Raw genomic sequence first — 15,539 nt, forward strand, 5'->3', positions numbered from 1 at the left:
ATTATATGGGACCACAAAGTTGGAATTTAGTTTTAATAACTGCGACAAGTCCAGCAACAAACAGAGGAGCGGCAATGCGGCTAACTTCAAAAATCAGTCTTTGAAGATTGGGAAGGGGTCACGACCTCGGTCTTGTAATGCTCTGTAATCCACTGACAGGAAAACTCACTTTGCTGTGGTTTGTAGCACAACACCAAATAGCCAAAGGGGCAGCCAAATGGGTTAAGGCGGAACTCCTAGTCGGGGGCAGGACGAGGACGATTTGTGGGAGGACGAGGTAGTGAGGTCAGAGTCAGAAACAAAAGCTCAAGGAAAAGTGCTCAAGTCTTGTATGGGCGTGTTGCGAACAGTTTCGCCATGAGTCATTCGGGCAGCCTTGTGATTGCCTGGCATAGTGGAGGGGTAAGTGGAAATACACTGAGAGCACATAAGTGACCAGTGCTGCCGAATGGTGACATGGCAACAAGCACAATACAGTACACACACTGTAAATTATTCTCACGCATACAACATGTTTTAAGTGTATAATTTAGACATGTAACACATGGTTTATTTACAAGCAGAAAGTCAAGTCCCAGTCTTGCAAATGTTCAACGGATTTCAAGTGAGTTTTTCAAGCAGCCACATTTCAGTTCATTGAGTTTCATCGCCGATAACGGCTGATTGGCGAATCTCACTTTGAGAAGCTTGGTGAGTAAATGACACAGGCCCAAAAGGATTGATGAACCTTGATCATTTGGTAACAGTTCTCAAGTGCACTTCACACAAGGTCACCTACTCCTGCTTCATCTCCGGTGCTGTGCGGGTGGACGGAGGGATCAGACCGGCAGCTGCTATCCTGTTTTCGTTTATCAGGAAGTTGAAGGTTGCACATGCGTTTGGCTGAAAAACAAAACAGTCGAGATGGAAAATTTGACTGTGAATGTTCCTAAACCTTGTTGACACTAACACTGTTGTGGTGGGTGAACTTTACCGTGTCTTGCACCTCCACTGCGATGCCTTTGCTCTGAAGAAGAGCCAGAACCGAGGGATGAATGCGTTCGATTCGTGCGCCCGTACCCAGGACCAGAATCTCTACAAAAGTAAAATACCACACATGACGCATAGTATCTTCGGAGTTCTTGTGAACTGATAAACTTGAATTTTTACCTATTTGGGGTATGATCATATGGAAAAGTGACACACTTTCTTCTGTGATATCTTTAGCATTCCCAACCTGCAAAGTAGGAAATATTTTTCAGATTGATAATATAATATATTACATCGAGTACAATGTGGATTTTAGTGCACCTTCCACTGCAGGATGGAAGGAGGGAGCACTGCGCAGGGCCCAAACACTTTGTTGCCATCAATGTTGAATCCTTGGGAGCTGTAGCTGAGGATCATGATACCGCTTCCTGGCTCCTTTTTCATAACTGACACTGTGGTACGCTGATACATCTCGTCATCACTCGGACCCAAACGGTGTCCCCGCGACAGAAATGGACTGCAAGAAACATGGTGACTTACATACATAAGAACATGGTTGTAATATTATTTATTCCCTTAGTCACCACTTTGTGTCGTTTGCAGACAAACGTACTATGGATTGAATGCACTCATCATTTTTACTGGCATGATACAAATCAGGCTACTTTTCTGAGTACTGTACACCTGAACCTTGGATCAAGTGGGCGGAAAACGTCGTTACTTTTGTTTCCACTAGGTGGAGCCAGACACAAAGCAGGTGTCGAAGTCCAGTACAGTATATACTGTAATTAATGACTGTGACTGTGATCTGTTATAGCATACATTCAAACGCGTATGGATGATTACACATTTACTAAATTAAATAACTACTTAATATCTACTTAAATACAGCGGGACTGCAAGGTCTACAAAAAAGATACAGCGCACAATATGTGTCAAAGAGCAGAATTGAACGTAGTTAAGCCATAATAACAATTGTTTTTCATTCATACAAAGTTGAATTGAGGTAATATTTAGGATATGTGTTAGAAATGTAGGTTTAGTCATTTTAACGATTCGCATTGATCCAACACAGCAAAATATGTGAATATAGGTTATGGCATGCCAATGGCATGAGAAAGTGTCCTAATGCACCCAATAGTCTATTTAATATATGATAATTATTTAAATATTTGACAACATTTTCTTATATTTTAAATCGCCAATAATGGAAAAAAAAGATATATGTATTATGAAGTCAACCACTGAGTTTTATAACGAGACGAGTTCCCACAGAGGAAGGACAAAATGACACCACGGAGTTTAATTCTTCTTCCGTGCGACTTAAAATCGCAACAAAATCGTTTAAATAAATTGAGTCGTACCTGAGGAAAGTTGGTGTTGTTCTGGAAGAGAAGATTAACCTTGGTAATGATCTCTGAAGGAGGATTTTGGCACAAACCACACCAGTCATGTTGACAGCAGCGGGGGACGATAATCAGTGTGACACCACAAATCTCTCCCGGTACTGGGTAAGGCATACAAATCGATCAATTCACGTTTATTTTTGTGTTTTTTGTGTTTATTTTTCGGTATAAAGTATCTTCGCAAAATGCGTATTTGAATACTTTGATTTATAATACTTGGAAGATACAAATCTATAGATTTATACTGTACAACTAATCAGGTCCACAAACAAAACTATTAAAAAGACGAGTGGCTCTGCTTTTGATTAATAAGACTAAGGGCGTTTCTTATCTCAAGAGCGCTCCTAGCGACGTTGAACGGTAACAGCCTCAGGTCAGGTGATCAGATCTTAAACCGCATTGTAAATAGACAGGAGGGATCTATGGGGGCCATGCTTCCTTCGTAGTCTCTTCAAGAACACTCCGAAAAGGTCACTCATTCCCTCTCAGGGGCTTTTTATCACCCCACTAAGGTTTCCATACAGTTCGGCTTCGTTTCGTGGCGTCCAAGTGCAGACCAACAAAATGTACCGGTCCCTGTACGCCTTCCGATCGGCGGAGCCCAACTCTCTGCACTTCGCGGCCGGAGAGAGCTTCCTAATCCTGGAAAGGAGCAATAAACACTGGTGGCTTGGCTCACGCTGCAGCTCGGGGGAGACCGGCTACATCCCCTCCTCGTACATCGAAAAAATTCAGGTAGACACCACGTCCCACCCTCGGATGAATCTGGTGAATGAAGGACAGATCCCCGTGGATCGTTTACGGGAGGGGTTGGGATTCATCAGGACTAGTTTCTAGGCGGTTATCGTCATAAATGCGCAGTAAAGTCACAATTGTTAGACATCTGCCTATCGACTAAACTCCACCCCAAGACGACGACAATTGTGTCTGAAATAATGTCTAGAAAGAGAGTCGTGCAATATTGTTTACAGACTGGTGGATAAGAGGTTTTATTGGAAAATATTGTTCATATGAGGTAAATGTCAGGAAATATATGAACAGTGTTTTCTTTTTGCTGTGATTCTTTCCATTGTTATTGATGTTCACATTGGATACTTGTTAAAGAATCAAAGTCCGATAAAAAAAATAAGGCATTCAAGAGAGAATTACAATAAGAGCACAATTAGAGAAGAAGAGAGAATAAGAAGCTATACAGATTTTTTTTTTAACACATTAGAGCATACACTGCCCTTCACCCCAAGTGAAGTGGGATCGGCTCCAGCACACCCGCGACTCTAATGAGGACAAGAACTATAAAAAATGAATGGCTGGAATAATTTTTAAACTATTTCATCTGTAGATCCCAGCCAAGTCGCATTCTTCTCCTAAATAGTATGTTTTCCATACAGTCAGTCCTTCCCATATGTGCGTTCTTCCAGGGATGCATTCATCAATGAACTAGCCCCAGCATGTGACCTGCGCCACTCAGGAATGAATGCTTTCTCCGCATTGGCTGTGGAGCTTCAATGAGCTCCAATTTGGAATCTTGCTGAGCATGTGTGACACTCGCTGCTTTTTTGTTAGATAACTGACCCAGTTTCTCTTGCCCCCCCCCCCCACACACACACAAACACACACACAGCCGAAGGCAAGAATTTTGCTCTGTTGTGTTTAAAGTTTTATGCAAACATGAGTCAATATTTAATTCCTACAGCTCCTCATTTTCGATTTCTTTTATTTTTTTCCTTCTGGTCGCCAGGCTCCAGAGCAAGATGAAGTGTTGCAGTCCATTGACAGAGCCATGGAAGGCATCCACAATATTGCCTTAAAAAATGGAGGAAAATACAATCTAGAGCAGCGAGATGTCCTCCAGTGAGTAGAAATGTTCTACAGTACAGGCACAGTTTAACATGTTTACCTGTTAAACAAGCAAAAGTGGCCATAAAAAGTGTACACACCCCTGTTGAAGTGCCAGGTTTTTGTGATGTAAAAAAAAAAGAGAGACCCACGATAAACACATTTTCCTCTGTTAATGTGACCTACAACCTGAACAATTCAGTTGACAGCAAAATTAAATTATTTAGAGAGGGGATGTAATCAGAAGTGATCAGAATTAACTAGTCACATTCAAAGTCATTTTAAATGTGAGTCAGCACACACTTTGCACCATTTGAAGTGCTTCTGATGAACCCCATACAAAGTTAATGCTGAAGTTTGAATTCATTGAGGAATTGCAATGCTACTACACCAATTTCAAGGATTGCACAATAGTGCCAATAACATTTCCACGTCGCCCGACACGTTGAATTGGAATTCCAAAGAAGTTTGTCCTTCTGTTCTAGAAAGTTGATCCATCACAGAAAGGAGACGCTTGCACGGCGGAGCATTGCAGGACACTCGCAAGGCCTCCCGGCATCCAACAGTGAAATATCTCTCAGCCAAACTCCTCCCCTGCACAACGGCCTTCACCGAGACTATGTAAGACAGGGAGGCATTCCCTTATCAGGAAGCGTCGACAACATCCAAGGAGAGCCGGGCTTTTATCAGGTGACATTAATTGAATTAATTGTCTGTTTGCCTTCTATTATGGTGGCTCTGTCGTCAAAGCACATGTTCGTGGACCCCTGTTTAGAACAAATCTGGCTCACTGTTTTTCAAAATGAAACTGATGGGACTTCGTGTTTATTCACTCTTGCCTGCATCCGTCCCTGCAGGTGCCCCCGCAGCCTCGCCGCGCCGCTCCGATCACGCCACCGCCACCTGAGAAACAGCGCAACACCCGGCGTCCAGGTCAGTGGGCGTCGGCATAATACGTTTCTCACCGACGATTAGAATAATCGGGCTCTGCTGTAAAACACTCTGTTCTCGGCAGGTTCACAATACATTTTTCCCCATCGAGTTTTTCTTTTGTTTTGACTTTTGTTTTTTGAATGTAGTTAGTTTTAATACATTTGTAGAGTAGGTTTGCTTGTTTTCATTTGTTTTAATTTTTTTTTCAAAATATTTTTATTAGTTTTAGTATTAGTTTTATTAGTTTTTATTTATTTGTGCTATTTTTGTCATTATTTTATATATATATATATATATATATTTTTTTTTTTTGGGTGGGGGGGGGATATTTTTCATTGACTACTTTGTATAATATCCTTCATTGTTGTCTAAGTGGTGCTTGCTCTCTCCTCTTCTGCAGAACTGGACATCCCTTCCAGATTGTCTTCTCTCCCTCCATCCCCGGTCCCCTCCCTCACAATCAGCAGCACCTCTTTAGAGTCTACGGTGTCATCCGACGTCAGCCTGCCAAGCGTTTCCAGCACCCCACCTCCCCCGATACCATCCCGCGTCAAGCCTGCCGCGCCTTCAGAGTCTCCCGCTCAGTCAGCCCCAGCCAAGAAGAGCCCGGCCCCACAGCCTCCTCAGCCCCCCGCCGCCGAGGAGGAGCATCCGGAGAACGAGTGGCCGGTCGCCCCACCGTCAGTTGCCGAAAGCCACCCCGACAGCTCCAGTTCCTCTGAGCCGGTTCCACCAAGCATCGGGGCCGAACTGATCGAGCTGGTCCGGAAGAACACGGGCTTAAGTTACGAGCTGTCGCGAGTCGCCGTCGGGGTGGTGGTGGGCCACCTCCAGACCACCCTGCCTCATTCCTCCTCCACCCTGGAGCGAGTTCTCTTGTCGCTGGTGGAGAGCAAGGTTAGACTTGTTTTCTTTGCGTCACGTGCGCTCGGTGTCGCGGCCCCCTCGTACGCTCAAAAGAGAACACGGCAGCCGTTTAGGATTTCAGCTGAAGCTGCTTTTAGCTGTGAGAACTTTGTGGGGTGTTTATCATGTCAGCCACTCATTTCCCCTGCTCTGCTGTGTCAAAGTTGACACATGAGACATTTGACCCACACCAAGGCTTAAATATTTGTCAACTGCCGTTCCAAAGGAACAAGATGTAACAAGATCGTACATAAACACAACACATTACAACTGGATCTAATGCCATTTGACAGAGCATCTAAACAAATTAAGATGATATTTACCGAGAAAGCGATACTGTATGACTGACAGACAGAAATGCACTGGAAACCTTTAAGGCGGAACTAAATCCATCCATGCTGTTTTCCCTGTTTTGAGGGATTTTGCGAACGAAAATTCCACAGAAAATAAGATAAGTTTAAACGTATGCATCGCCCTTCAGCTTTAATGACTCTTAAAAAAACATTGTGAGGAAAAAAGGGCTGCAAAATGTGGACAAGGCCTCATCATGTGACTCCCTCTCATATCCGTTGCAGGACCTGGGGGCTGCGTTGCCACGAGGTCAGCTGTGTCACGACGAGCAACGCCTAGAAGTCATCTTCGGCGACCTGGCCCGCCACCGGGACGACTCCCAGCAGCGCAGCTGGGCGCTCCACGAAGACCACGCCCTCATTGCGTGTTACCTCGAGGAGCTTCTCAAAATACTGGTAAGGTGCATGAACACCAGTGTGTGATTGTCACTTACTCTTAGACGGCTAAATGACTGTATGGCAGTACAGTAATTAATTCAGTATTCACAAATTCAACTTAGCACTTTTTTTCTGAAACAGCTAAAGATGCCAGCAATTGGGCGCTAAAGCACCGTTTAAGTAGAAAAGTGTCTTGATGTTTAATTTGCACCATGACCAAAGCATGATGCGGCCACCAACAAGCTCCGTTGTGGGTCTGGTGAAGTGCAGTGTTGAAGTTTCAAATGAAGCAAAGCTACTCCACAACCTCTTATTCCCTCGTACGGTCTAATGAAAGCGTTTCAGTCAGATGAACGTATAATCCACACACAGGACACACATCCTGCTGGAAATACCAGACATGACTGATGGGATCAGACAGGCCAGTTTACAGATCCGACTATGTTATTAAAGGCTGACTCAGTCAACTTTGACAGCCTGCCAAATCTTTTGCGTTGGCATTTTCCTGCCGACTAAAACCCACAATCAAGCTGGGATGCTCAGACGAGCATTTTAATGCATCCAAAGATCTTCGGGCATGCTCTGGGACTTCAACCAATGAACAGATTACAGCGGGAAGGGAAGGAAGTGCTGTGTATTATTGCTTGTACAAATAAAATCTTTTTTTTTTTTTTTTTTTTAAGACTGATGCAGACCCCGAGGTGTGTAAGAGGATGTGCAAGTCCAGCGACTATGAGAATGTGCACTCCCTGGTTTCCTATTATCAGATGGTAAGAATAACATCTTCAGTAATCACCCGTGAAAACTCGCTCGTCATGGCAACGGTATATATACGCCCTTGGTTGACGATTGATTTTCCCATCACCGTTTAGGAGCTTCGCGTGTCTTTGCGGCTGCTGCTGCTGAAAGTGTTTGGCGCCATGTGCAGCCTTGACGCTTCTCTCATCTCCACCCTCCTCAACTCCATCCTCCCGATGGAGCTCGCCAGGGACTTACAGACCAACGCGCAAGGTGGGTGTGGGCGATTATTCCTTTTGTGTTCCAGCGTATACAACATATTCAATTACTAATATGTGTTGTCCGTATCACATTGCTCAGAGCACCAGAAGATGTGTTACACAGCCTTGGTACTTACTATGATTTTCTCAATGGGGGAACAGGTGCCATATCATCACTATGGTAAGAGTCTTGTTAATGAGAAGTATGATAAGAATGTACGTGAGGGCTTTACACTGACAGTAGAGTTGTTTTTGGGCATATACACTGTTAAACCTGTCTAGCATGCATTAAAAAAAACAAGGGCACTATGTGTGCCAAGGTACTTAAAATTGTCTCAGTTGCATTTGGCCGCTGCTGATGCGTGACAGTGTTGCAATATGCAGTATGCGTGCTGTCGTTTTGACGTGGTCATCTCACTCCACGCGTTCAGAGCACTTGAATGGCGACTTTGTTCAGTTCCTGCTGGATGTGGTGGAGGACGGACATCCCTCTGACCCCACGGAGCAGTTGCCTGACCTCTTCCTCAACCTGCTGCTGGCCTTCAACCTCCACCATACAGGTGACCACCGACAGCGTACACATTTTGTCCGCATCAACATTTACAATTGGGGGTCTGCGTTTCATTGGCTGATCATTAGAGTGGAACCAAATTCAGATACCCCTCGAGGTCGTACAGCTCGGAATTCAGTTTTCACTCTGTGAAGCTCTCTCTCTGCCTACATCTCTCCGACTCATTTCCTGGCATGTGTTTGTCATGCAGCGCCGAGCAACAATGCCATCATGCAGCAGCTGAAAAAAAAGAATGTCAAAGTTCTGACCGAAAAAGTGCTGCTGCTCCTCAACCGAGGAGGTACCTGATTGTTTTACCGGCGTCCGTCCACCTGTCTTACACACCACCAACATCATTATATATTCACTCCTCTGCAGACGACCCCGTGTGTATGTTCAAGCACATGCCGCCCGCGCCTCACGCCGTGCTTAAGTTCCTGCAGGATGTCTTCGCCAGTCAAGAGACGGCCGACATCTTTTACCGCACCGACATGATGGTGATGATTGACATAGCGGTGCGGCAGATCTCTGACCTTTCACCCGGAGACAAGGTGAGCTGGGGAGACACTAAAAAGTGCATAAAATCACTATGATAATTCCCGGGCCCTGTGTCTTAAAATCGACTCAGAAATGTTATGCTATTTGAAAAAGATAACAAGTTTTTGTCTCATGCCAAGCTAGTGACTTATTAGTCAGTCTCAAGCTTCAAAGTCATTATTTAAAAACGGTCAAAATCGATCCTGCACACCTCATAATAATAATAATCATCATCATAATAATCATAAAAATAATGATAATATATAATCACTGACGGCTCACTGTGACCATTACCAGGATAGTCAGAATAGAAAATGAATAGATGGAAAAGCAGTGAAACCGAATCAGCAAAGAGAGATATTCAGAATCAAATATAATAAAATGTGACACACTTATGGAATTTTTATGGATATTAATAAATAAACAATAAAGACTGCTAAAGTTTTTTTTTTTTTAGGTTAGAATTCACAGATTTTCTTTTTAGCAAAAATATGTTTAAATTATGGTCTCATACTTGCATTGGAAAAACCCTGTCAAATGTGTTCATATTTTTCTGTGCAAATTGCCATATAAACAGTTTCCTCCACTTTTCTTCTTTCTCACTCTCTCTATCCAAAGCTCCGGATGGAGTACCTCTCCCTCATGCACTCCATCGTGCGCTCAACAGATTACCTGGAGCACCAGCACCGGCTCTCTGACCTGCAGGGGGCGCTGCAGAGGATACTCAAGGAGGAGGAAGACCCTGGAGAGGATGAAGGGAGCGCTACGGCCAAACAGATGGATAAGCTCATTGTGCAACAGATCTACAAGGAGTTCCCGCAGATCAGCACGGGTCAATACTAACTCATCTTAGCAGGATTGCAAGGGTTGCTGCTAGGGGGAAAAAAAATATCACTTTGGGCCCTGTCGCTTAAATGCCGCAAATGGAAAATACTACTTTCTATGGCCCCGTTTGGTTTTACTCATATCACACAGTGTAGTCCACTGCAAGGAGGTGCGGTAGGGATAAGTGATACCCTGATGAATGGTGGAAGGCGTAATCACTTATGCAGGTATATGCCGGTGTTTCCTTGGACTTGATGTCCACTGCTGCAGCATGCATGGGATGTGGTAGAATTTGTTACTATTATTTGGGAATGGTGTGTTTCTATGATTGAATGAGGGAAAAGCATGACGAATGCACAAAAACAGCGAGTTCAAAGTTTGAGATACCGAAATATAGGCCAAAATAACATACCGGTAGTTTGACTCGTAAGCAATAATGAGCCTCAGTAAAATGCATCCAGTTTTCTTCTATTAAGTAATAGAAACCATGTGTTGAACATATTTCTAACCAAAATGCACTCAACCATTTGCAATCGTGCCATGTAACGACGGTGTCGGCGCTCAGAGCAGTATTTTCCTTACAAAAATAATAATAGAGTATATTCTCTTGAAACTGACTTTACGTGCTTTACCCCACCCAACCCCAAGGTGCTTCATCACTTCATCAAACACCATTGGGGAATAAAGTAGAACAAGATAAACAGGTTGAGTGTTCCTGACAAATAAGCTTCTTGACAAGTACCTTGTCTTGTGCGCTCACTTACTCAAAGCACCACAAGCATCAGGATAGTTAACTGTATATCTTAACAAAATGGAGCATTTTAGTCCACAGTGCTGCATTTCACATGCAATAGAGCTTTGTAGCTTGGTTCTGCAGTCATGGTCTTCAACAAACTGCTGCGTTTCCTTTTACTGAAATTCATATCGAATAATTTAACACAAATGTCCTTGATTTATTTACATTGTGTTGTCATTGGTGGTGTCCTGTCATATTACAACTTAATATATGTCTGTGGTTTTTTTTGTCTGGAAACATCTCTTGAATGGTAAACGTAATCCTGAAATGATACCCAATAATTTTTTTTTTGTATTGCGTTCAAACATCCATTCATCAGTTATGTTTGTTTACAGCCAGCGTTAGTGAGATGAACATCTCCCCTTCCTTAACTAAAGTGACATGCTGTAAGAGACTAATAAAGATATTTTTAAAAGTGGAAGTTGTTGAGATGGTCATGTTTATTGAATACTGACACACACACACACACACACACACACATATGTAAAATGAAATATTTCACTCTTGTGAATACTATATAATGTATGAGTTTCACTTTTTGCCTTGAACCGCTTAAGTAATTTGTTATATATATGTGTGTGTGTGTGTGTGTGTGTGTGTGTGTGCGCGCGCGAGCGTGTACTGTATAGGTCTGGGGGCCAGCTCTGGCCCGCCACATCCTTTTATGTGGCCCGTGAAAGCAAATCAAACATGGCAACTTCCATGATGATTGCTAAAATATGTACCAAAATTTCAAATTCTCACATGTAACAAATAAGAGAGATAAATTGGAAGCATTTTGCTGTTGCCAATACCTCATGACAGTAACTGAAACAACAGTTGAATAAACTGCTCTTCTTGACTTCTTTATATGATTTCAGTCATAATGGCCCTCCAAGGGAAATGGTAACTAAAATGTGGCCTGCGACGAAAATGGATTTGACACCCCTGGTATAGATATAGATTTTTTAAAATACCGGATGCTCAAATTGGTGGTCAAGTTAAAAGCCGGACAACAAACGCTGACGCACCAGACGTGCTGTGTTGCAGCCAAATCTGTTCGGGTTAACATATGGGTGAAAGGTCCAGCGGTTCGACAGCTACTCACTTGCAAAAATTCCTCTTGTAGCTGCAGCCGACCAGGTAAGCTATTTTCCCTCTTTTTTCCCCCCTGCATGTATACCCACTCTCCCTTTCTAATTGTCTTTGTTTTCTCCAAAGCGGAAAGTCAAAATGTCAAAACAGCCACAGCCGATCAGCCCAGTGAAGAACTTCTTCGCTGGCGGTTTCGGTGGAGTCTGCCTCGTCTTTGCGGGTCACCCCCTCGACACTATTAAAGTAAATCATGTGTGCATCATGCGATGAAACATTCGCTTCATGGTTGACACTAGAGACAGCTGCAGGATCCGGGACAACGCCTCTCTGGCTAAAAATGTCCATGTTGCTAAGAAATTGTCCTGAGTAATATGCAATATAGTACTTTGACCCACATTCATGTGCATTCCTCGCTGCGTGTCTCGTCCCAGCACACTGCAGACTCACTCACCATCCTCTAACACATTCAATTTTTGTTTAGTTATGATGATTCTATAATTGTCACATGATATTGGTGAATCAAGTCGGATAGTTTCACTTGAAGGCCCCACGCACCAAATTCACAGTCTGACACCGAATTCCACATCCTCTGTCAATCAAATGCAAGCCTATTTCTCTTTGTAAAGGCACTGACTTTGAGATTTTTCTGTTTTGGTGCAAAATTGTTCCCCCAGGTGCGTCTACAGACTCAACCAAAACCCAAACCGGGAGAGAGCCTCTTGTATGCGGGGACCATTGATTGCTTCAAAAAGACCTTAGCTAAAGAGGTAAGCAGTTATGCAACTTTATCTTGAGGTTGAATACCATATTTGCTTGAACAGTGGTCAAGAGCATAAATTATCAGGTATATAAAAGGCTTTACGGCGATCACAACTCTTCATGCTCTTTGCAGGGAGTGAAGGGGCTGTACAAAGGTATGGCAGCCCCCATCATCGGAGTCACCCCCATGTTTGCCGTCTGTTTCTTTGGCTTCGGTTTGGGCAAGAAACTGCAGCAGAAAAGTCCCGATGATATCCTCACGTAGGTCACGGCTTTGCTCCGGTGGTAATTTGGTCATTACCAGCACTGAGGGTGATGATTTTTGCCTCCTTCCTCCAGGTATCCACAGCTGTTTGCTGCGGGCATGTTGTCCGGCGTCTTCACCACAGCCATCATGACTCCTGGCGAGCGAATCAAATGTCTACTGCAGGTTGGCTATCCTCTTATTCCTCCTTTTGTTTTACAGTGAAGCCCTGTTGATCGTGGGCAATATGTTCCAGACCCACAAAAAAAAGGTGAAATTTTATACTCAGACAATGTAAAAAACAAACAAAAATAAAAACCCTTAAACAGGATCATAAAGCATAACCACCAAGCTCCTCAATAGCTAGCGAGCACAAACTGATGTGGCATTGCACATGGGCTCAGGAATTTGCGCACTAGCACAGATTCACATAAATGCAATTTTTCTTACACGGGCGATTCAAAAACTCCATCAGGATAGAAGCAGAAACATACTTTCAACTTCTCCCTTTGATGGTGCTCTCGGTGCACTCAAGGACCACCGATAACACCATCTCGAACGCAGATGAAAAACGCGAACAATCAACGAAACCTGACAACACCGTCAAGATTCTACCAGACGGTGCCAAAGTAACACTCCAATTGCTTTGCACAGAAACGGCGAAACCCGGAGAATATGTTCCCAAAATCATATCACTTAGCTGAAGTCATCGCGTATGAAATCGCAAAGGCAATTTGGTGGGATGGGGGGATAATTACAATTAGATGTTTCCAAAATCGTTCAAAACTAGAGTGACTCTAAGGCACCAACACACTATGCATGATTGCAATCAAAAGAAAGAATAAAAGTTCAAGATTAGGATCTGCATAAATCAAAAGATGTTGCAGGTGGTGTGTGTGCGTGCGTGTGTGTAGATCCAGGCTTCCTCTGGGACCGTGAAGTACGACGGGCCACTTGATTGCGTCAAGCAGCTCTACAAAGAGTCCGGCATCAGAGGAATCTACAAAGGCACCGCGCTGACTCTCATGAGAGGTGCTGCTCTATTTTGCTTTTCAACTAAGCTGTGCTCGTGCATCTACGTTCATTTGTCGGGCCTTTAATGATTGATCCCCATTGCATTTTCCATGATCAGGTGTGTAAAGACTCGTACCTTTTGTGTGTGTGTGATTTCAGATGTTCCTGCAAGCGGCATGTACTTTATGTCGTACGAGTGGTTGAAGAATCTCCTCACGCCGGCAGGAAAGAGGTGCGGACTCTCGCCAGCCTCATTTCAGCTCTTGGATATAAACGAGACGTCACCTGAAACGGCTCTCTCTGTCTCCTTCTCTCTCATTCACTCGGCCACACGTCCAGTCACAACGAACTCAGTATTCCCAGTGTGCTGTTCGCCGGAGGGATGGCAGGAATATTTAATTGGGCCGTGGCGATTCCCCCTGACGTGCTCAAGTCTCGTTTCCAAACAGGTACCTACATAGCTACCTACCGATTAAAGAAATCCACCAGAGACTGATAGTCAAAATCTGGGAATAAAAAAAATGAACAATACAGAATCTATTACTTAATTTAAACAAGTAAAACATAGCTAGCCTAAAAAAAGCAAACGCATTGGTAGCTTAAAGCACGTGCCGTTAGCATAACATCTCGGCAAGAACCCTTTTTTATTTTTTTTTTATTGTACACAACTGCGACAGTCAAATTAGAACTTGAGTCAATATCATCATAAGATGCCTTTGAGCGTTCCCAATTTCACTATTTTGACAAAATATATTTTTGGGGGACTTCAACCTTGACTCAGGATGCTTGCCACCTCTGTAAAAATCGGCTACATCTTTTGTCGAACATATTCAAATCTCCCCTTGAAATGAAATTGTTCATCAAGATAATATAATCAGTATTGGGTTCCATTTTTTAGGCATTTTTTTCTTTTATATGAAGTTGTTATGCATATATATTAGTCAAGCTCCCACACGTTTTCAATCATTTTGTTTTTGGCTAATGTTAGCATTCATCGGGCAACATGGTGTAGTTAGCAAGCCGACTGTGTACTGTTGAACGAATATAGTTTGAATTAGGAATATTGACCCTGTTCCTATTTGACCTCTTTTAAGGCTACAATGATGTTAGCGCAATTCTTAGAGTTCGTACTCTACATTGAAAATATGACATGTAAAAATCGCCTCATCGTGTGTGTCAATCAACTGTAGCTCCCGAGGGAAAGTATCCCAACGGCTTCCGGGATGTTCTGCGCGAGCTGATCCGAGAGGAAGGCATCGGCTCTTTATATAAAGGTTTCAACGCCGTCATGCTGCGAGCTTTTCCCGCAAACGCTGTGAGTCCATATATTTTATCACATTATATATTTTACAAAAAATTCTCTGTGTGTTGCGGATAGTGCAAGCTTGTTGTGTTTGTTAGCTTCGCTCCCGAGAGCGATAGAAGATTTGGGCCGCTTTCAATAAGAGTAAATGATAGTGTGCGCATGTTAGCATGTAGCTTTGAGGCACAACACCGATGATGTAGTTCTAGCAGCATAGTATTTACAGGGAGAGCTTTACTTTTTTTTTTTTTTTTTTTTTTTTTTTTTTTTTTTTTAATTGTTAGCATGCAAATCGAAGCTACCCTTGACAGCCACATTTGTCAACAACAACATCCTGCACGTATGCGACTGATATTCTGAGTCATTCTAATGAAGCTTTTTTTTTTTTTTTTAATCGGTGTCCTCAGGCTTGCTTCTTGGGATTTGAACTCGCAATGAAATTCCTGAACTGGGCAGCACCCAACCTGTGATGGGGAACCACTCTTACACCATGAATAATAAGTATGCGCACATCCACTCGGACTTTATCATTTTGAACAGATCTCCACTTCTCGACGAGATTGTGTCTGAAAACTTGTAGTTAGTGGAAATTTGGAGCAAATCGTATTTCCTCAAATAGTAGCCTCCATGCTAATAAGCGCCGTGTCTCAATTAATGTCAG

The 15,539-nt window shown here is 43.2% G+C and overlaps 3 protein-coding genes across 3 annotated transcripts; 2 read left to right on the forward strand and 1 right to left on the reverse strand.

Annotated features, from left to right (window-relative positions):
• Positions 1-19: 19 nt before the first annotated feature.
• ndufaf3 (NADH:ubiquinone oxidoreductase complex assembly factor) lies at positions 20-2,528 on the reverse strand. The gene is made up of 5 exons (XM_019880918.1): positions 2,334-2,528; positions 1,291-1,486; positions 1,150-1,216; positions 974-1,074; positions 20-882 (listed from the first exon to the last, which is right to left on the reverse strand). Exons 1-5 carry the CDS (start codon positions 2,420-2,422, stop codon positions 775-777), a joined length of 561 nt encoding a protein of 186 aa, XP_019736477.1. The 5' UTR covers positions 2,423-2,528; the 3' UTR covers positions 20-774.
• A 230-nt stretch (positions 2,529-2,758) lies between these two features.
• On the forward strand, positions 2,759-10,905 carry nckipsd (NCK interacting protein with SH3 domain). Its single transcript, XM_019880911.1, has 13 exons — positions 2,759-3,110; positions 4,114-4,226; positions 4,697-4,901; positions 5,069-5,144; positions 5,545-6,041; positions 6,626-6,796; positions 7,462-7,548; positions 7,651-7,789; positions 7,877-7,957; positions 8,208-8,336; positions 8,538-8,627; positions 8,705-8,877; positions 9,482-10,905. Exons 1-13 carry the CDS (start codon positions 2,940-2,942, stop codon positions 9,704-9,706), a joined length of 2,157 nt encoding a protein of 718 aa, XP_019736470.1. The 5' UTR covers positions 2,759-2,939; the 3' UTR covers positions 9,707-10,905.
• Positions 10,906-11,485: 580 nt separating this feature from the next.
• On the forward strand, positions 11,486-15,482 carry slc25a20 (solute carrier family 25 member 20). The gene is made up of 10 exons (XM_019880737.1): positions 11,486-11,606; positions 11,685-11,801; positions 12,233-12,325; positions 12,451-12,578; positions 12,657-12,747; positions 13,476-13,593; positions 13,735-13,807; positions 13,915-14,024; positions 14,766-14,890; positions 15,286-15,482. Exons 2-10 carry the CDS (start codon positions 11,697-11,699, stop codon positions 15,346-15,348), a joined length of 906 nt encoding a protein of 301 aa, XP_019736296.1. The 5' UTR covers positions 11,486-11,606; positions 11,685-11,696; the 3' UTR covers positions 15,349-15,482.
• Positions 15,483-15,539: the final 57 nt, after the last annotated feature.

Source organism: Hippocampus comes, unplaced genomic scaffold (genome assembly GCF_001891065.2).
Source record: "Hippocampus comes isolate QL1 unplaced genomic scaffold, H_comes_QL1_v1.1 scaffold68, whole genome shotgun sequence".
NCBI lineage: Eukaryota > Metazoa > Chordata > Actinopteri > Syngnathiformes > Syngnathidae > Hippocampus > Hippocampus comes.